Raw genomic sequence first — 21,646 nt, 5'->3', positions numbered from 1 at the left:
AATTTGTTAAAAAAGCCAGGATCTATGGTGGTACAGGAAGGACAAGGCATAACTGGAACATCTGTAAAGGTACATATGCACACAGACACACACACACACACACACACACACATATATATATATATGTGTGTGTGTGTGTGCCTGTTTATGAATGAATGAATGAATGAATTTATTGTCATTGCACAACAATTACATCAGCAATCATTGGCAGTGAAATTGTTAAACCCCAGGCTCTCTTAACAACACTAAAAAGAATATAAACCACAAAAAAAATAGTCAAATACCAAAAAGCAGGAATACCACAAATAAGTTATATTTAATAAACAATAAGAAGGTGCTATTATTTAAAGGTGGCGTTGCTGCTGACAGCATTAGAAGTCTTATGGCCTGCGGTATGAAGCTGTCCCTGAGTCTGGTGGTACGGGCTTGAATGCTGCAACTTGATTGGACGGACCACTGTTGAATGGTTTGCTTTACTGATCCGTAACACTTCAATTTCTGTCTATAGGAAGGCAGCATCAGAACTGAGGCGTGGTCAGATTTCCCAAAAGGAGATCAAGGGAGGGCCTTATACATGTTTGCGTAAGGGGTGTAAACATGATCGAGTGTGTTTTTACCACGCATAGAACAGCTGATGTGTTGGTGGTATCTTGGCAGGACTTGGCACTGTTAAAATCCCCGGCTACAATAAACGCAGCCTCCGGCCATGAAGTCTCTGCCTTGTCGATAACTTCAGACAGTTCTTCCATGGCCTCGCTGGTAACAGCGTGTGGTGGAACATACACTACTGTCATGACAACCAATGTGAACTCACACGGAAAAAGGCCAACATCTGATCATAAGCTGCTCCAGGTCCGGAGTGCAGCCCGTAGAAATAATTCCCACATCTGAGCACCACTTGTTCACCATGAATCAGACACCTTGCTCTTTCCTGAATGTATAGTCTGGTCCAGCGATAAACGAAGAGTCCTCAGGAACAATGGCCTAGTCCGGGATCGAGGGGTCGAACCAAGTTTCCGTTAAAGCAAAAACAGTACAGATGTTAATCTCCCGTTGAAACGTCGTCCTGCTCTGAAGCTCATCCAGCTTGTTGTCCAACAGCAGTTCTAGTGCAAATCACAAAATGTACAAGACAATGCAATACAATTCACACACATAAACACACACATTTATTACTTGATTGTGAGAAGAGGAGCCTTTTGAGTTGAGCTTTGACTATAGACACAGCAGTTATTGACTTCAGATTAACTTTCAGCTTGTTGCAGAACTGGACCACAGTAACTGGAAACAGCTAGATGTCCCACACATGATAACCTGAGAGCCCACCTCAGCTCAGCTGAGAAACTCTATCAGGTTATACACAGTGAGCAAGTCAGAGATGTACTGATAGACTGAATTATTGTGTGCTTCACAGACCAAAAAGACAATTTTTAACCTCTAATTCTAATCTCTTACTTTGGAAACTCCCTTGGGAATTCACAAATATTGTCTTAAAAACTTTTCTATGCCTTCTGCTGTTGTTAGAAAGAAAGAAAAAATGGTTTTGCTTGTGGCATTAAGAATTATATCACCTATAAGCGAAAAACCTTTGCTGAGAAAGCTTTAGCTTGAATAGCATTTCTTATTTTTAGACTGTAAAGGCAGGTCCTGGAGACCAACCTCAGTCGTTAAAGTTGCTTACTTTTCATAACAAGCTGTGCTGCAGCGATTAGGCGAGCTTTTCACAGCTGAATCTATCATCTTAGAACTCACTTTAGCTCACTTTTGCCTTCCCAGTTTTCTCCAAATATTTCAACATTAAGCCCTATATGAGATTGGGGCACATTTGCAATTCATCTATCTTCCTTTTATTTTTATTTATACTCATTTTCTTTCCGCAGCTTTGGTTTTAAAAACATCTTATGTGTGCAGGCAAAGCTTAGAATAAAAGTTTATGACATACTGTCATTTAATTCAGCTTTGTGGTGTTGAGTTAAACCCAAAGTAAAAATGTGTGTCACATAAAAAAAATGGATGACATGAGCTGGCTTGTTATTCATACCCTAACCCATGACATCTGGCTAATTTCAATATACAACAGAAAAACAAGATGTTGTTTTAATTCAGTGTTTTCTATGAGAAAACACTACAGCATAATTTTCTTTCATAGATAACTTCCATTTAATTCCTTCACTGCGGAGTTTTGGTAAAGGGCATGATGGAATCTTATAATGTCAGCTTTTACCGGTCAAATGAAATATAATGCAGCCATTTTGAGTCTTTGTAGCATGCACATGAACAGGAAACGTACTGCAGGTACAAAACTCCCAACATGTCTGCAAGAGGCAAAAGAAAAAGAGGATTAGAAGCTATGGAAGAAAATCAAAGAGACAAAAACAATGAGCTGTTTCAGTGGGTGAGTGTTGTGCACATTTTGTATATAAACAGTATATTTCTTGTAGGTTTTTGTGTACGTGAATAGAAATGGCCTTGACTGTGCTGGCTCTATGCAACGAAAAACAAGTGTTCTGCTCTTTTTTTTCCACTTTGCAATCATTTCATCTGTCAGTTGAAAAAAAATAATGTTTGATCATCATTGCAAATATAGAAGCTCCAAATATCCTGTGATGTAGCTAGTCTCTAAGCTCTAAAGGAATGTGAAATCAAGCTATATGAATGATAACCTTTCTTTGCAAAGCAGTTTTTTTTCCTTAGACTGAACTGATGGAGGCTCAGCTCAGTTGGGCTGCATTTCACGTACAAAGATACTTAAAGAGTGATTAAAGTTTCCAAACAGGATCATGACACAGATGTTAACTGGACCAGGTGTCCAGTTAACCACCTGTCAGAATACATTTGATCCAGAAAATTTAACACGTCTTTGTTCCAGCAGTGAAAACAAACCTCATTCAAAGCGCTGCTGTCGCTACAGAGGACACGGATGTCACATTTTCTGCCTGCTTTTTTTTTCAGTTTTGACTTTCTATAATTTTAAGACTAAATAACATGAAAGCTGACAGTTATGAAGTATCTAAAAAAATGAGTCCTTGAATGAATAAAGAAAACTCATGGAGAAGATTTGCATGAGATTAAGTTTTATTTTCAACATCATGCAAGTCTGATATTCCAACTAAAGGTATACTCATATCAAATTAATTATGATTCAGTTTTTTATTAGCCCTCAAACCAGTTTAATTCACTTTAGATGATCTAATTTAAAATGTTTTAAACTGACTCAGCTCAGTAGGTTTTTCCAAATTAATTTAATTTTGTTAGTTTAAATTTAATTCATCCAACTAATTTTACTTTAATAGAATTCCGTTTAAAACATTTAGTTTAACCAACTCATGTAAATTAACTCCATCACAACTGATTAACTCTAAAAAATTCTAAGACTTTTGTCCATTTTTTGAGAATTTCCCCAACTTGCATGTGTTAAATAGCTAACACGGGTTTAACACTCCAGTTGACGCACATGATCACAGTCTGGCCTAATCAAGTTATCTCAATATAACTGAATCTAACAAATGTTAAGTTGTTGAAATTTATGCAAGTTGTACATTCTTTAATTAATTTTATTTTGGAAACATTTAATTTTGTTGGAATGACATCTTAGATTGTTGTAAATTTACAAAACACCCACAATTTTGAGTTTAATATAGAAGTTTATGTGTTCTTTCAGGATAAGCGTTTGCTAAATTTCACATCCAATCTCACCTTCATACTCTAAAACACAAAATCAGGATAAAAAAAAATATTTTATTTCCTTGCATGGGCATTTGTGTTCATATAAGTTTGAACAAATACATCCACAGTAATTATAACAACATTGCAGCCATTTTACACTTAATATTTACTGTCTAAAAGCATTCTGGCTGGGAGTGTGTAATGAAAGTAAGAAATTTAATAAACACATTTTTGGGATTCTCAGCTGAAAACCTGAAATTGTTCTTGACTGTCAGATGATTTAATGAGAAGAACTCTGGTTAAAAACCTTGAATAAAAACAGTTATGTGTAAGATATCCCACAGCAACACAACAGAAAAAACTTTAGCTTCCCTCCCACCATGTTCATACTGGACATAAAATTCTAAGGCAGAAGGATCTGTGCATATGTCCTAGGTGCAAAACAGTATCCAAACTTTTCTTGTAATTCATTGTTTTTGTTTTTTTTTTTTTTTTTTTACTTTTGACTAACTTGGGGAATTGTACAAACACATACCAACCTTTAAAACACTGGTAGCCTTATTTTAGTTAGTTTGTGCTCCCCCCCTCAAAAAAAAAAAAAAAAAAAAAAAGAGAAAACCTTCAAGGAGCTTAATACATTATTTAGACCTTGTTTGGCTTTTAGATCCTGTCAGTTCCTACAACAGCAGCTCCTTTCAATTCTGCTTCCTCTGACAGCCACGTCTTTTTAATTTAAACAGGGATTCTAAGGTGTCTTCTGGTCATTCAAAGATGCGTAAGACAAGATTCTTTTTCTTCACGTTGCTTTCATCGCCCTTCAGCCTGCTCCATGAGAGCTTGGTAGATCTCCGATTTTAGAAATCGTGGATAAGAGTCGTTTTCCATCAGTCTGTATATCAGTCTCTGTGCCCTGTCGAAGCAATTTGGTGCTGGCTGAGAGATATTCTCTTGGATTTCTTCTCTTGTCACGCAGTCAATGTTTATCTGCACTCAGAAAACAAATTTCGATCATGATGTTTCTGAGAGTTAACTGAATGTCAAAGCAGTCAAAGAAAAAACATATTGCATGTTGCACCAAGCAATGCAAAAGGAAAGATGGCCTTGAATCAGAACTGTTTCTTTTGAGTAAATGTGAGTGAAACTGTGAAGAAATGACAGAAACATAAAGCAATCTAGAAGCTGAGGCGGATGTGAAGTTACAAAAGTCTGACTTCGTTCACGTCTCAGTAGAGAAAAACCATACCTGTCTTGGTGCACCAACTTGGACAAAGTCCTTGTAAATCCTTTTGGCAGCACCCACCCTTTCAGTCGTGCAGGACATATTTTTGTACTCCTCACAGGCCAGCCAAAATAGAAGATTCTCCTCGCTGTATTCTGTCCTCAAGAAGTTCTCAAACATCAGCTGGCCTGCTGCACAAAGGGAACAGAGACATTTTGAAATCAGGACAGTTTCTAAGAAGACCCACTTTAAACTGCACTGCAACTACACAGAACCTGCAACACAGACTACATGCTGTTTAAAATTAGGTTGAAAAATATATGGACAGAAAAATGGGTTGTAAAATACTGGTATGTTAAATATTAACAACAATCCTCATCGTTTAAGCATAATTCAGACCTCAGAGGGATATACTACTGACAGAATGCATTACTCTGAATAATTCATGGCATCAATAAGGACAGAGTTACAGATCAACATTTCCAAATAAAATTCGTTATACAAGTAAAAACTTGTAATGTGATTCTAGTGAAAATCGTCAACTCAAGGGATAAATACATGATTTATTTAGTTTTAAAGTTTTAAACTTTAACAGCTACCCATGTGAAAATACAGCAGTGGATGTTCTCGCAGCTCACAGCTTTTTCTCCATCTGCCTGCCTTTTACTTCCTACTGATGGCTATTTCTTCTTTTTTTTTTCTTGTTTGTAAAGGGGTTTTGCACCTCTTTCTCAGTATTTCTAGGTTTTCCTCCACTAAATAACCCAGCTTATTGGTTTGTTTTTTATTTAATTTGCATTAAGTATTCTGCATTAAGGTCTGATTGTGCCTGATGCCTTTAGTGGAGGGCGGATTATTACATTATGTTACGACCCGGCCCTGTCAGGAGATATGAGACGTAACAAAAGAGTACTGAGGACAGGTGGTAAAAAGGGAGCTAATGGATTTTATTGTCACAGGCAGAAATGAGGAACAATCCAAAAAGGGTGGTGAATCACACGTGTTCGAGGTAGCGAAGCTGCTTAAACCAAAAACACAATATAACAGATATTTTCTAAACTCAACACAAAACAAGCCAGTAAAAAGCAAAACCAAGAATAAATAAACAGGTTAACGAAAAACTGGCCAAGTAATCTACGATACATTAACAAAAGGTGAAGCAGCTCCAATATCTAAAATTTAACCAAAAATCCTATACAACTACAAGCCTAAACTAGCCCAACATCTATTTTTAACTAAAAACCAACTAAATACAACAAAAAGAGAAGCCAACGTCTTACCAAACAAATATAAAGAAAAAAAAAAAAAAAACAAGACAGTAAGCCAAACGAGGAACACAGAGCCAGTCTCCGGTGGGTGATGGCACACAGGCATTTACATACAAAACGAGAGAGTCGTTAGACAACATCCCAGGCAGCCGTAACACACTAACAAAATGCCATAGTAGTTTTCACAGGTGCTTAACAATACTTTATGCAATCTGCAGTCTTCTTCTTCAACAGTAAGTGTCACTACTGAGAAATGGTATAGAAATAGCACCAAGAAGTTTTCCATGGTTTAACACTTCTGTTTTTCATTTGTTCTCTCTCTCTCTCTCTCTCTCTCTCTCTCTCTCTCTCTCTCTCTCTCTCATATATAGAAATCAAATAATCAGGTCCAACAGATTTCAAGAATTCTGAGGTGGGCAATCAGCCAAAACAACACCACACCATGTTGTGTTGAGACATCAGTGTTGGTGTGTGTTGTCATTCACAAAGTCAATAATAACAACCAGTGAACTTGACCGAAGAATATATTAAAATAATTAGTACAAGTCCCTTAAGACACACTGAACATATTACAGGATCGACTGACAGAGCAATTAATCGTTTTTGCCTCCAGACTACAAACATGCCAACACACTTTGTCGAGAAAGAATAAACACAAAATTCCCACTTGGAAAGAATTCCTAAAGACCTCTTCATTGTTCTGTTGTTTGTAATTTCCTCTTCCAAGTTTTGTTTCTTATTAATGACTATTTATTTGTCAGGAGCTGTCGACCTGTTCAGCGTGTACCCTGCCTGTAGCCTGCTAATTGCTCTGATAGGCACCAGCTTTCCTTTGACCATTAATTGGACTAAACGGTGTAAAAAATAAATAAATGAATGAATGAATGAATGAATAAATAAATGAATGAATGAATGAATGCAGAGTGTAAATTTGAAGAAAAACTGGTTCTGGCACCATGCAGCCTGGATTCCAAATATCCCAAACCAGTAAATGGAAAATAAACCGGTCATTTTTTATATGTAAATCCCCAAATGAATGGGAACCCAATCAATTTATTAAAATCACCAACTCATTTATAATTTTCCTTCCATTTCTTACTCCTGTTGTATGACCAGTTGACTAGTCCATTGAAGAAGAAATGTTTCTCAACTCTAATATGTTCCAATGAAGTCCTAATCCTTCTTTACTCATTGTTCATTCTAACTTATGAGCACAAATACATTAGAAAACCAAGCTAAGATACAGAAAACTGCCAGATTGTGGTGAACGGCCCTTTAACTTAAAAAATCTTGAAAACCAAACCTTGCGAAGATCCAACATCACATATCTCATGCTCTTGTTATCTGTTCCTAACACCTGTTGCCATTGTTATGGGTGTAATCATGGAGCGATGATGCCAGCTTGGGTGTCAGATTCCTATGTCTACTGGGAGCACAAACAAACAGCTTAACTCCGAGCAACAGTGCTATCCCCACAAATTGCTGTACATAAATCACAGCTGGGGCTCTGACAGTAACTGACAGGAAACAAAAACATCCAGAGGCAGCTTCTTCTCATCACTCCAAATCTGAGCCTCCGAGCATAACAAAACAGACTTTTTAAAATCCCACAAGATGGTATATAAATGCCATCAGAAAGCTACTGCCATTTACACAACTGTTTGATTTTTTTATTTTACTACATTTGACCTGTTTGTAAATTTTTTCATTGCATCTCTTCAAAGGTAAATGGAGTATAGTGCAAGGATAGTTAATCTTGGTGCAGGAGATAACAGGCCAAAATGAAGTCATTTCCTTGAAGTAATGAGAGAAGAAAGACAGAGAAAGAATTTATCTGCCCCTTCCATCATTTTCAAATGGAGGCCACCCAAATGATCTGGTGACTGTCATGAGTGACTGGAAACATCCCATCTACACTGGCCGATTATGCCTCTTGTCTGTAGGAGTGACGTCCCTCTCAGATATATCTCTAAATAGGTCTGATGAACTGGAGGGAAGAACACGTCCTCAATCATCCTAAAGGAGCCAGAAGGCAAATCACAGCGATGTGCGCCACCAAGAAATCAAAAGACTGAAAGGGTGAAAAAAAATGATGGAGAACAGAAAAAGTAGCATTCAACAGGAAAAGTGAAAGAGTAAATCCATCCGTTGTCTTACTTTTACACTCTAGAAGATGGTCGAATGACTCTCCCCATGTCATGACATCATCTATGGGAGCCCTGTCAAACACAAAGGTCATGAAAGTTTTCTTTAAGTATGGGCTGAAGTTCATTGTTTTCTATCATACTTTATAACTTGTATTGGTATTTAAATTCACCCTATTTGTAGGGGTGTAAAAATACATCAAGCTATACCCATCCATCAATTAAATGATCAACGATACAGCAAAGATTCAAATTGTAAATGTTGATCAAATATAAAACATGCTTAAGAATTGTGTTCATTTGCTTTGTTCTAACAACCAACATTAATTTGATGAGGAAAAACAGGTGTCCAGAGGTGAAGTGTAACTAGCAACGGCATCTCTGCATTTAGGGCCAGTGGGGGCTGGCACCACCAGGTGTCGCTGTGGAGCTCAATGCTATTGTAATATAATTAAGTGGAACAGAATTGTTTTTTTATACTCTAACAATTTATAAAGAATAATATTATTCTGTTCAAAGTGGCCAGAACAGACACACCTTCGTCTCCTTCCCTCTGGTTGGCTCACCACTCGACCAATCACAACGCAAGCCACCATCCACCAGGAAATAAAGGACTGCTGCTGTGATCATTCTGGAGGGTGAAGCTGTTTGACGCAGATGGTTTCTCCCTCAGCTTGGTAGACTTGTGTTTGCTATCGATTGTGTGCTTTCTGTGTCTAGTTGGTGGCAAATTTTGGTCTTGGTATTGTTTAGAGCAGGAGTGCCCAAAGTTGGTCCGCGAGGGTCGCTATCCTGCAGATTTTCCAATATTTTCTTGCTTCAACACACCTGACTCAAATGAAATAGTTCCAAAAGCCTATTTAGTTTTGCATAATGACTCATCAATTTGAGTTAGGTGGTTTTGGAGCAGGGACACATAAAAAACCTGCAGGATTGTGGCCCTTGGGCACCCCTGGCTTAGACTTTTCAGCAGGGTTAAACCTGACTGTGGTTCTGTTTTTTTTTTTTTTAGTGTTAAGAAGTAGCCTCGGTTTTGGTTTTGATCACATACAGCTTGTTTGGCTGCTCTTTAAGTTCTTTTGTTTTCAGTGTTTGACTAAGCTTTTGTGTTAAACCTTAGCACAGTAAAGTAAGGGGTCTGGAGTGGGCGTGGACACGCACCACTCATGAACATTTAAATTTTCAGACACAGATTCGGCTCATTCTCAGTAGAGCTCACTGGAGCTATTTTTTGGAATGGCTGAAATTAAGATGTAATGCACTTTGAAAACAATGTTGTTGGACCTCTGGCACCCATATGAAATTGTTGAAAAAATGTATAATGTGGGACCTTTAAAAGAACAGATTGTTTTTCATTTACATATCTCAATGAGCACGGGAATTAATATACATATTCTATAAATATTTGATCATTTAATTGCTTTTTAGGATTTGATATGAATGGAAGGAATAGAGTGTGAACTTATCTTATATGAATTGTTGGCTCCTGAACTGAATCAAATAAAAACCATATTAACAGAATTTTTGATACCAGCAAACATTGAATTTTTATCTACTATATTAAAATGATTTTGAATTGTGATCAAACTATATTCCTTAACACGCTTAGATCCCTTAATATCAGGCTTGTTTTCATGTTTATAATTTCTTGATAGTTCAGTGAAACACATTTACATGCTTAAATTGTTAAAACTGCACATTGCTATCACACATCTTCCTGTTCATTATTCATTCGTGTTTTTAAGAACTTCTTCCTAAAATGTTCAGATGTGCTGTTTGTTCAGTTATTAGATCAAGACAACAGTGAAGAACGAGTAGTGACTCATTTATTTCTTCAAGTCATGCAGAGTTAACAGTTAGACAGGAATTATATACATGTACTTAAGGTGACGTAAAACGCTATGTAAAGAAGCCTGGAGTATAAATAAGGTATTGTAGACAACTCAGGAACAATGATTTCTGTGTGAGACCGACCCCCCTTTGCTGTGAATTAAAGCTTTGCATCTCAACTACATACACAATAAGCTGTATAATACTAAAAGACAAGAAGAAGAAAATAAGTAAAACTGGCTCTAAAAAGTCTCAGTTCACTCATTCATTCACTTATTACATTAGAATAATCAACCACTTATTTTTTTTTATCTCTAAATTAACAATCTTAGGTGAACTAATCAGTTTGATCTGATACTGGATATCAGTATAGCACACCACAGTATAGCACATGTCACCTCAGGCAGGTCCCTGGATAGAATTCAATCCTGATCAGAAAATAGTTAAAAGATGGATCATAAAAATAAAAAGCTATTTTCTTTTGTATTTTAGATGGTGAGGAGTGTATTCAGACCTGATGTGTGTGAATAGAATCACATTATAGAATCACATTATCTTTTTACCAAAAAAAGAAGGAAATACTAATGTTAGTCAAAGGCTGTAAAAGATTAATTTTGTCCACTAGGCTCAGGCTCCAATGGAGTTCCCATTCAAAAAGTGTCAGCTTCAAATGAAATCCTAACTGAAGTTGTTTTTTTTTTTTTTTATCCCACAAGCCAGTGTAATGCCATTCACTAGCTAGTTTCTTTCTCTTAGAGTGTTGGAGGTCCTGAATATAATTCAATAGCAAATTTAATTTTAGGCTGCAAAGATATTTGTACAATCCACAATTGTACAATTTGTTTCATCCTATTGGGCAAATATCTTTCCAAACAGACTAGGATGGTGAATTAGTACCGAGCTGTTCAGAGTATGTGTTGTAATGTAAAGTTTCATGTTTAAACTGCTACTGTGTAATGATGAAATGTGAATTACTTTAGCTAATGGTGTAAAATTAATAAAGAGATTTATAAATATTACATATTGACTGACTGTATTTGCTAATACCCAAATATGAACAAGTAAAATTCTAAAACAAAACAAGAAATCATGGTGCATTTAAAATATATAATCTTTCCACTTTTTTTTTTTTTTTTTTTTTTGTATTAGCTTGGAGACACAACTCGTTGATATTTATGTTTCCCAATTCAATTTAAGATATCTGTTTAAAAAACTGATTAAAAAGGTCAATCTGCCCCAAACTGAGTTTTTTCCCCTACACAAATTGGCAGCACTGAAAATTCACGTTTTAGTTTCAACTTCCCAACTAGTAGATATATACAAATAAATAAATACTTTCTTTTTCTTTTTCAATGGCAAACTAGCAGCATCCTGCTTCTCATATTCCAAGATCCTATATTAGATTTCATTTTAATGATCCCTCTGAATGGCTGCAGCACAAGATAATTAGATAAGAAAGAGCCAGAGCAGAGGATTCTATGAAAAGACTTGCAGACCTACTTGTGTTATTGTGATGTGGATGGCATCAGCTCTCTGCAGATTATGTCTATGAAAACCATAGATTTGCATCATAAGCAGGCATCCATGCTTTCTATAGAGGTGATTGTTATTTTTATCTGTAGATTATGAATTCAGATTATTGACAGAGCCTTTGGTGACATCCCCATAGGGTTGCTTTTTATGTGGGAAAACTACATAACACATATTTATAGCTCAGAAAGTTCTTAACTTTATCAAAAACTCTTTCAGACTTTAAATGCAAAATGTTAAAAACATTATACAATAAGAAAGTAATGCTAAAGTTTCCAATACAGCCTTTGTAGCTGTCAGTGAGAGCTGATATAGTGTAAAAACATGAGAACCTAAGATATTTTTCTTTTTTTCTTTAGGCCTGTCATTAAGCCAGATGCATCAGCCAACTCTGTCAGCCAGGCATCAGCAGTTGGAGTGAGAGTGCCCAGGGCAGTACAGTCCACCAGCGTGCTGCAGTGAGCCAGCTCTGCTGAGTGACTGTCGTACATTTTCTACTGTGACAGCTGCCCAACTAACTGAGAACAAAAGACAGTTGCTGGAAACTTGTGCTGCTGGCAAACTAACAGATTTCCTGTTATTTTTCAGTCTGATTCGTGTGAACAGATTGTCTAATACTGTGGCTCATTCAGCAGGGGGCTTAAATGAAAGATGAAGATGTCTCCATGCCATGGTGAAACAAGGGTCTGTCAAAAAGTGAAAATCATTTTTACAGTATGCATGTAATTTAAGTTTTTCAGTGCAGGTTTATGGATTAATATACAAATACATATGGTCATGGTTTTTATGGATGAACCCACTTTTTATCTGAATAAGCGAGAGTCATTTTCTTCTTGAATATTTAATAGAAATTTAGCTCTTTCACTCAAATGCTGTTTGAGTATTAGATAATTGTTGAAAGACAAAAAAGAAAAAGCCCAAACTTGTTTCTGTACGAAATTGCCTGAAACTTCTGACAGCTTTGACAGTGGTGTTTTGAAGTGCACTTCTAAGACATGTATTTGCAACCCGTCCCTCAAGAAGTAAGCATAAGGCATGAAAGACCAAAAGGATCTTAATGCAGACACTTGGTTTTTTTTGGGGGGGGTCATCGTATAAAGCAAAAAGCACAGTCAGCTTCAAGAAATCCTACTTATTTTCTTCTATTTTCCATGTGCTCTCCGGGCATGCTAGAAATAGAGAAACACAGAGGAAGAAACTCCAATAAAACTCCAATAGAAAAGATCACAGGAGCCCCGTCAGGAAGACTTGTCCAGTCATTCACAGACTCTGCTAACCACCCGCAAAACACATCCTCATTTTGTTTTAGCAATGTGCTTTCTGGCTGGGTGAGTACAGAGACAGTCACCCAGTAGAGACAAATAAGGCAGTCCAGAGAGTACGTAAAATAATGCCGAACAGGACCAAAATGCTTTCAGCCAGACTCGTGTTGGTACGCTCTTGTAGTATAAAGCTCATACTTACAGCATGGTTTCCTTCGCTGAAGACTGCAGTATGCTTTATTGTTGGTCAAAAACATGTATAACTTCCTAGACTTGTATTTCCCTACCTGACTTACTCTACAGGTACAAGCCTATACATGTTGAGGTGCAGTGCAGGCGTGCCCAGTGTTTACAGTAATGTCAGTTTGCACAATTTAACCTAAAGCTCTTCAACAGAAATCAGATGTGTCTGATCACAGCTAAAATATTAGCTCCTTTCTGTTGCTGTGTTAGAAACTCAGTTAACTAAATAGGGAAACAAAAACACAAAAAGCTAAAGGGTTAGGTTTCTAGTTACAATAAAGGTTGTTACTGTAATAGCCAAACCCATCGGAAGTACCCCCACCCAAATGTGCCAAATCCCCTACAATAATCTGTTTTGAGTTTCTTTTTTTTGGGGGGGGGTGTTGTTAGCTCCCAGACACTGGAGATATGGGATCACCACTGGCTCCTGAATATCTTTCAAATATGACTAACATTCAATTAGGTGCCAATCATATACCATTGGCTCACATCTGGCAGCCTTTCAACCTCAAAACAAGAATGACTATCAAGGATTTTGGCACATTTATGGGGACACTGCCCACATGTTTAGCTGTGTTACTCATTCCACAGAAACACAATCCTAGCAAGTTATACCTTGTTGTAAAGGTGACTAATCAGACTTCCCAGCAAAGTGTAATACAACACCAATTGGTGTTATCAAAGCTGAGGGATATTTAATCAAACAGAAATTCCCTTACTTTTAATGATATGTGTAAATATCTTATAAGAAGACAAACGCTTCGTGCTAACTTTCAAGCACAGTAGTGTTGGTGATGATTTGGGTTTTATTTGCAGTCAAAGTACCTGTATAGCTTGCTGCCATGGAGTTCAACTTGAACTGTGTTTAATAAAGTACATTTAGACAAATGATAATTCAAACATGAATAAAATTGTGTCAAGCAGCAGAATAATGATCCCAAATACAAGAAATCTGCAAATCTGAAGAAAAGAATCAACTTCAGCCTTATGTGACCTTATGAGATTTCTGCATGAACAAATGCCTGCAAAGCTGACTTTTTAAAACAATGCAACAAAAAGATTGAGACAAAAGTTATTTACAATGATCAGTTATTTGAAGTTATAGCTGGTAAAGTTGGTTCTTCAAACTGTTAAACCAAAGATTGTACTTAGTTTTTCACAAACTGCTAATGCATTTTGGCTTATTTATTTATTCATTTGTTTATTTCTTTTAATTAATGATGACACTATGATATGACATGTTCTTGTTCATATGAGGTTGTACTAAATAATTCAAAGACCTGGTAAGGAGCAAAAACTGATGATTTTTATTATGTTACAATGTGTAAAACATTAGAATTGAAAGAGTGTGTTCTTTCTTTTTCCATATCTGTATCATTGTCACAGTTTTTGGACAGCAGTTATGTGTAGTTCAGCGTCTTTTCTTTTCTAACTTAATTTACTTTTAGCAGACTCCTGCTCTAGTGGAGAGGTTTTATTTGACAGTTTTTTTTGCCACATGTGTGAGAGTAGTCCTAATGAATTAGATAGTGGTTGCATGAAAGGACTTTTTTCTTCTGCCCTAAAAGACAAACTGCAGGCAAAAACAGACTCGTGCTGAAAAGCACATCTCAAAACAGTTGCCCCCTCATTACTTTCTACTTCAACCCCCACAGCTGTGGCAGCTTCTCGAAACTGTCCTATTTAAATGTGAAACGTCATCAATAATGGATTTTTTACAATTTTTCTTTTACTTTTTGCTGTCTTCTTGTATGTCTTGGCTCCTGAAGCAGCTTTTTTTTTTTCTGCTGCTCTTTTCCATAAAATTGTGGTTGTTGGGATGAAACTACCCAAGATATATACAACCCACAATCCTATCATTACAAAGAGAGTGGCAGTGGAGATATTATCTAATAACTTGTGATAATTTTGGTGAAAAATTTAGTTAAATGAATATCCATTTGCTTGTCAAGGAGAAATCTGTTATCAGTATCTGTGCAACATAACTTTATTTTGAAGCTTTGTAAGTAGGTTAAAACATAAGATTAATTTTAGGATAAATTGAGTCAAAAAGTAATTGTTATATAACCTGTCTACATTGAGCATGTAGGTTGTTTTACTACTTTCAAGGTGTATCATTAATTAAAAATTGGGACTTGTGCTCAGGGGAATGCAAAGCCACCCAAACTTTTCCCGGTGAGAGGTTTTAAGTCTGCAGTTTTGTACAAACACCTTAATAAGGTGAATTGAAAAACAAGGTTTGTGTTTTGGACTGATGGCTCAGATGGCTTGGGAAAGAAGCTTGCAAGGAGTTTTAGATCTTGCAGACATGTAAATGTAAATTTACAGATGAACTACAAAAAAAATTCCATTTTCACCGTGGTGATGCATGGGAAGCTCAGTGCATGTCATGCAGCTTTACATAAAGACATAGCTTTATTTTTGTGTCTTTATAGTTTAATACGTTATTGTTTTATTAAAGGGACAAACACCAAACAGAAAGACTCTGGGCTAAAATTTATCTTCTCCACCATACTGAAAGTGGATCGAATGCCAAAGTATTTTTTCCACCACCCCCCTTCACAAAGTATCATCTTTTTCACCAACTCACATCTGGCCACACTTCCATATTTTCTCTACTCAAACAAACTTTTACTGATTTTAACATCTAACATGGATGTTTTACAATGACATAACCTATCACAGATAAAAAGAGACAAGACTGATCAGTTATAGCATCTGTAGACAGCTGGCAGCTCATTCGCTGTCCTGCTGTGTGGGGCTGATGTCTGCTGTTCTGCATCAAATAATGAGCTAGTCTGAAGTTCTGAGAAACTTGTGCTTATCTGAAATTGTTGCCCAACGTAGACTAGATACAGTGTAATACCATACCTTCATATGACCATTGCTTAGGCAGGTTATTTATTTATTTATTTATTTATTTTCTGGACTGGTTCTGAATACATTGTAGCTCCCATAATACTGAAGATGATCACTGCTGCCAATAGAAAATACTTTATATGCAGGAACATCCATTAAAACAAATAAACTCTCAACTTTTTAATGTAAAAATGGCATAAATTTCTGAAAACATGGCAACAATTTCTAAAATGTGTCAAAATTACTTGTGTAACCGTTTTGACTCCACTTAATGATGAATTGGCTTTTTTTAATATGAAAGTGCCAAGAAAAATTCAATAATCTGGTGACGTTTCTTGCAGAAATACAAAATTGACTGAGGGACTTTTTAATTTGGTGTTAATGCAAGGCTTACTGTGGACCCTTGTTCCATCATTTTAAATGAGCTCATTACATTGGAAAAAAAAAAAAAAAAAAAAAGACTTCAACAGAGCAAAGGACCTCCTTCAGGAGCTGAGTTGATAATGTCTAGTTAAAGGTAGAGTAGGAGTTTCTGAAGAAACAGTTTGGACAAGCTACACTCTGAAAATACACATTTCAAAAGTCCAAGCCCCTTTCTTCAGACTTCTCTCCGAAGCCACGCCTCCAAAGCATAGAAACAGCAAAGCTTGTTCTCAAGGGTTCAGGATAGCTGGGTAGCATCGATTCACTAACCTTACCTAACATTTTACTCATGGTGACGTGTGTAATTTAGTTGAGTCAGTAAACCACACACACTACGAGATTCACCTGGAAAAAATCAAGCATGTTTGAAATACTGCGACTGCAGTTGTGCATGGTCTGTTCGCCTCAAGCATTTGCCAATTTGAGGCCAAACCACATCACACACTAACGGATTTCTGCGCCAACACGTTATGTTGACAGTGCAACTAGTGCCAACTAGTGTCGACTAAGCACAAGTGGAAATTGAAGGGAAAATCTGGCAAAAAGTCGTGTAGTGAGCCGCCATCTTTTTTTTTTACTTACTCAAACTTAGCCTAGTAAAGACAAACGTTACAGTACTACTGACATTGCAGTTCTTTAAATTCGTTTTATCCTCTAAGTGGCTGGATACTTGTTAAATGACAACATGATGGCGGAAACCAATGAATACTCTCTGAAAGTCACAATGACATAATCTTACCTATCAAGTAGTAGAGCTCTTGTTTGGCTCTCCTTCAGCTTTTTTCTTGGAAGTAGCCTTCACAATGACAGCTTCTCTTTTCCGACTTGATAGAGGCACCTTTTCTGCCATAATGTCCTTTGCGTTTAAGTGTGTACCATAATTTAATGTATTGAGAAAAATGTTCACTTCGTTACCTTTTCAAGTGCTCCAAGCCTCTGAGAGCATGCAATTTGTGCACAAAGAGGAGTAGACACAGAAGGGTTGAGGGACAAATGGCAGTTGAGTTTGATATATATACATATATAATTGGAAATCTTGCTTGTAACCTTGTTCTGCTCCATCCTGATTAATTTAAATAAATATTCACTTGGAAAATTGTATCATCTCATCAGTGAGACTGGATCAGGTTTAGATGCAGTCCCACTTCTGTAATTTAGAAAGATAACAAGAGTGTTGGTCTGTTTTGAAAACATTTTCTTTCAGTTAGACCACAGTATTTCCCAAGTATGTTATATAGCCTATTTTCCTTTTTATGGACCATATATCTTTACAAAACAAATGTAGGCTTTTTGACCCAGTTCATGCACAGCCCCCAAGAGCATCAAACTCTCTGGAGAAAATCATCAGCAGAAAGAGGCAGATGCTCAAGTCAGTTAGAGGTGGGGTGCAATGTCCTCATCTAACACGGAGAGAGATGTGGAGAAAGATGGTGCTATGAAAATGACTGATGGGAGCACAAATGGCAGAGCTGTGATCAGGAGAAAAAAAGGAGGAGGGGGAGTGACAGGAGGCGAGGGACAACGGTGACAGCTGAACGGGCCTACCTGTCCTCCCATCTCTCGTTTTCTGTCTTGATTTGTAAGTCCTCCACGGGACACTTTCCGTGGCTGTCCTGGAAAACAAGAACAGGTGTCATAAAACACTGCTGAGAATGGGATTTGCATCTATAATGACCTCGCAGGAGATGCTGACAGTATTACGTTCCCAACAAAAACCTGTCAGATACGCGCCGTGAGTGGTATTCATCACCAACTCAGCTGCAACCTTTTTGTCGTCCTTTCACTTAACAATGATGGAAGACAGCTTTTTTGTCTCCTCAGTGCTATAACATGTTGCTTATCTTAGCATTTTGCTGAAGGCTCACTTTGGTATTAATTTGTAGCAGAATTAATCACAGTCACACCTGGCCAAGCATGAGAGACTTTTAAATTCAATAAAAACCAGACTGTTGAACTCTTACTGTAGATCAGGTATGACCCACATCCAGGTGTACAGTCCACTAAACCTCCAGCTCCAATTATCAAATGTACAATTGGTATATTATTTCAGACATGAGCCAAAGCTGAATTTGAGAACATCCTGAGTTAGTTTTGCTTGTGTTTCATTTATAGAATTCTGCATGTGCCTCCCAGCTGTATTTGTGTCAGAGTCGACTGCTCCAGTTTCCCTTTTATTCCTTTTCCTTCTCCCTCCTCTGGTCACTTGTTTGACACAAGAGAGGAACCTTTTTTAGCACCTTCTTCTTGATTCTGAGCAGTTTTCAGACCCCATTCTTATCACACCTTATTCTCATTACTTCATCAGTTCCAGCATTGTATTTCTGACATGTCATTCAGTCCTCATTAGTTCTACCATCAGTGAATTTATTTCAGGGTTTGTTCTTTTTAAATTGCCTTTAAAATCAGATCTGCCTCCGGTTTAGCCCTCTCTACAGGCCTTCTCCAGCCCTTTCTCTGTGCCTGCTCAACCACTTACTTCTGTCATTCTCTGGTGCCACTTCTGCCATCTTAAATCCAAATCTTCCACTGAATCTTTAAAAACTTTTCTTGGTTTTCTGTGTCATGTTTGAGCTTCACCACTTTTGCTCAGTTGTGAATATCTGGCACTGTACAAAGAGCAGTGTTGGGATTTCGAAAATATAAAGCTGCGATTTAAAACTAATTTATGTGTTAAATCTTTTTTACATATAAATTTAGGTGACAGCCAGTTTAGCACAGGATTTGTGAGACTAAGATTGACAAGAACTCTGACAAGACTGAATGAGTAAACAATATCAAACCACTGATGGCTCGATACAAATCAAACTGATGTGGTTACAAACTGCCTCCAAGAAATCTGCCCTGTGTTCTCACTTATTTACGACATAATCAAACCTGTCATCTTTCCTGCTTTTATGTGTCCAAATTAACAGTTAAAAATATAGTTTTCTGTGAAATATAATCACAGAAGTACTTGAACAAGTGTGCAGAAAGCAGTGTTCATGCCGGTCTGTTCAGCAGAGCCAAGCTCCTAAACAGAGATGACAAGGGAGTCGACTGAACCAACGGCCAAAAGAGAAAATGATTAAATATTCCAAGGGGATTGCAGCCCTTTGTCAAGAGCCCCGCGACAGGGATCCAGCAAGTCCCAAAAGCAGGAAAGTCACTTCAACACCAACATTGTGTCTAAAAATGCAATACTCTCATTCTTTGCCATACAACTTTATCTCTTATAATTAACTGTGTTCTGCACATAGATTTTCATTTGAATAAACCATTGTCCTCTTAATGACATGTGTATATCAGGCCACTCAATTGCTCACTTGAACAGGTCTAATCATTCATTGTCAAGAACAGTGCCAGGATCTGATGTTTCCTCTGTATATTTGATAACAAATTTATTAAAATAATCAGCATGATTCAAGCCAACAATGCAATCAGTTCCAGCCACTGTCTCTGATTAAACTAGCTGTCAATTCTGTCTTGTACATTATGTTCCCTGTAGATGTCATTTCTATTAAATGTGGCAAGCTATTAAGTATAATTTTCAATCACATTTATACTTGATGAGACAAGTGAAACTAAGGTTACCACAAAGCTGCTGATGTTTTTAAATGGTGAGAAGGACACATTCTACAAAAGGGAGGTAAGATTATTCAGATGTTGTTAGCTTACATTTTTTCATCCATTGATATTACAGCTAAGAACTGTGAGAGTTTGGGGGTTTCATTGCTAAACTTACAATCATTTAAGAAAAATTAACCACTTGATACATGTTTGGGAATTAAACATATACTATTATTCTATCCATCCTTTTTCTAATATATAGACATAGCTTTACATAACCCACCGTTACTTCTGCAGTCGCAGAACTTAGACTGTAAATAATGTTATTTTAAATTAACTATTAATGTGAAATTCAGGCAATTTGGTGGGTAAAAGCCATGAAAAACAAAAACTCAACCAAGTAGCCTTGGTTCAAATGAAAATATTTCAGCATAAATGTCTGAAAAAACAGTATTTAAAAAATATGAATAAAGATTTTAGCAAAATTGTGATCTGAAAGAAATACATTGAAAAAAATATAAATAAAGAGTCAGATTTACATGATCAATATGGGAGACAGTTCTGCAGGTGATAGCTTGAGTCTGCTGCAGGTACAGTTCTTCTGGGGTGGTGCATCCCTGCATTAAAAGCAAGAAAGTCAAGGCGGGAAAGTACCATATTTTTATGAGAGGGGACATAATGGAGGCGACATGATGGTCTGCAGGGTATACAGCAGTTGATTGAAAGGGGAAAAAGTGTAGAGTGCGAAGGGACCAGATTGTTAGTCTTATTACTAAACCACAGTCAACTTTCAGTTTATTAAAAGTTTTAAAAACTTTATCCAGGTACGGTATATAACATTGAAGGGGAACATGCTGTGGTTTATTATATTACATATGAAATTTCAACCATTTAATTAAGACATTTAATATATTTTGATAAACTAACTTAAAAATTAACTAAATAAACCAGAAGGCAAATAATATTACACTTTACATGTTACACTAAACTCCATCGATCTCAAGGAATATTAAATACTTATCTTTATCATACATGTTTTTTTTGTTTTTTTTAGACATGTTTTTAAAAAGCAAACATTTAGAAGCATTATATTTGTAAAAATGCACACACATCTGATATTCCAACAATTGTGACTTTTTAAAATGTATTCTGAGCACTGCTACACACTCTCCTTTGTAAAAAATAAGGCCAATAGTTCTTTTCAGGAACAGTTTCTGGGAACAACTAATGATTGCATTGTGGTCATTCAATAGCCAGTGTACCAAAATCTATAACAATGCTTTATTGCCTGATGTACAAATACTGTAAAAGGCTTTTTTCTTCAGCTCAGCTTGATTCCTGTTAAGTGAAATCTTGATGCTGCAAGGGAAAAAAAAATCCCTCCTACACACATAATAACCATCACAGATTAGCGCAGACGAAGTTGACCAGCCTCCATAAAGCCCTGACCTCAACTTCATCCAGCACCTCAGGGATAGACAAGAATGCTGACTTTAATCCAGACCTTATCACCTGACATCAGCGGCTGACCTCGCTAATGCTTTTGTGCTTGAATAGGAACAAATCCCTGCAGGCATGCTTCAAAATTCGGTGAAAAGTCTTCCCAAAGCACCTGGTGCAGCATTGCTTAAGCATGAGATGTTTAACAATGACATG

General features: G+C 36.8%; 1 protein-coding gene across 2 annotated transcripts; it reads right to left on the bottom strand.

The window, feature by feature from the left end:
- Positions 1 to 231: 231 nt before the first annotated feature.
- LOC121652554 (regulator of G-protein signaling 13-like) lies at positions 232 to 13,405 on the bottom strand. Of its 2 annotated transcripts, XM_042005363.1 has the most exons (5): positions 13,122 to 13,405; positions 8,311 to 8,372; positions 4,910 to 5,076; positions 2,225 to 2,315; positions 232 to 1,106 (listed from the first exon to the last, which is right to left on the bottom strand). In XM_042005363.1, the coding sequence occupies exons 1-5, from the start codon at positions 13,124 to 13,126 to the stop codon at positions 985 to 987; spliced, it is 447 nt and encodes a 148-aa protein (XP_041861297.1). In that variant the 5' UTR covers positions 13,127 to 13,405; the 3' UTR covers positions 232 to 984. The 2 variants fall into 2 exon arrangements, with proteins under 2 accessions (XP_041861297.1, XP_041861298.1); XM_042005364.1 differs by lacking the exons at positions 232 to 1,106; positions 2,225 to 2,315 and adding an exon at positions 3,719 to 4,650 and having other exon boundaries at positions 13,122 to 13,358.
- Between the last annotated feature and the right edge of the window lie 8,241 nt (positions 13,406 to 21,646).

This window comes from Melanotaenia boesemani, chromosome 14, assembly GCF_017639745.1.
Source record: "Melanotaenia boesemani isolate fMelBoe1 chromosome 14, fMelBoe1.pri, whole genome shotgun sequence".
Lineage (NCBI taxonomy): Eukaryota > Metazoa > Chordata > Actinopteri > Atheriniformes > Melanotaeniidae > Melanotaenia > Melanotaenia boesemani.
This window is presented reverse-complemented; position numbering and strand designations above follow the sequence as displayed.

Bases quoted from the DNA above. Each gene is read 5' to 3' on its own strand.
- LOC121652554 (XM_042005363.1), bottom strand. The intron at 5,077-8,310 runs GTAAGACAACGG...CCCTTTGTGCAG, and splicing joins CCATCTTCTAGAGTGTAAAA to CAGGCCAGCTGATGTTTGAG. The intron at 2,316-4,909 runs GTATGGTTTTTC...TGCCTCTTGCAG, and splicing joins AAGTTGGTGCACCAAGACAG to ACATGTTGGGAGTTTTGTAC.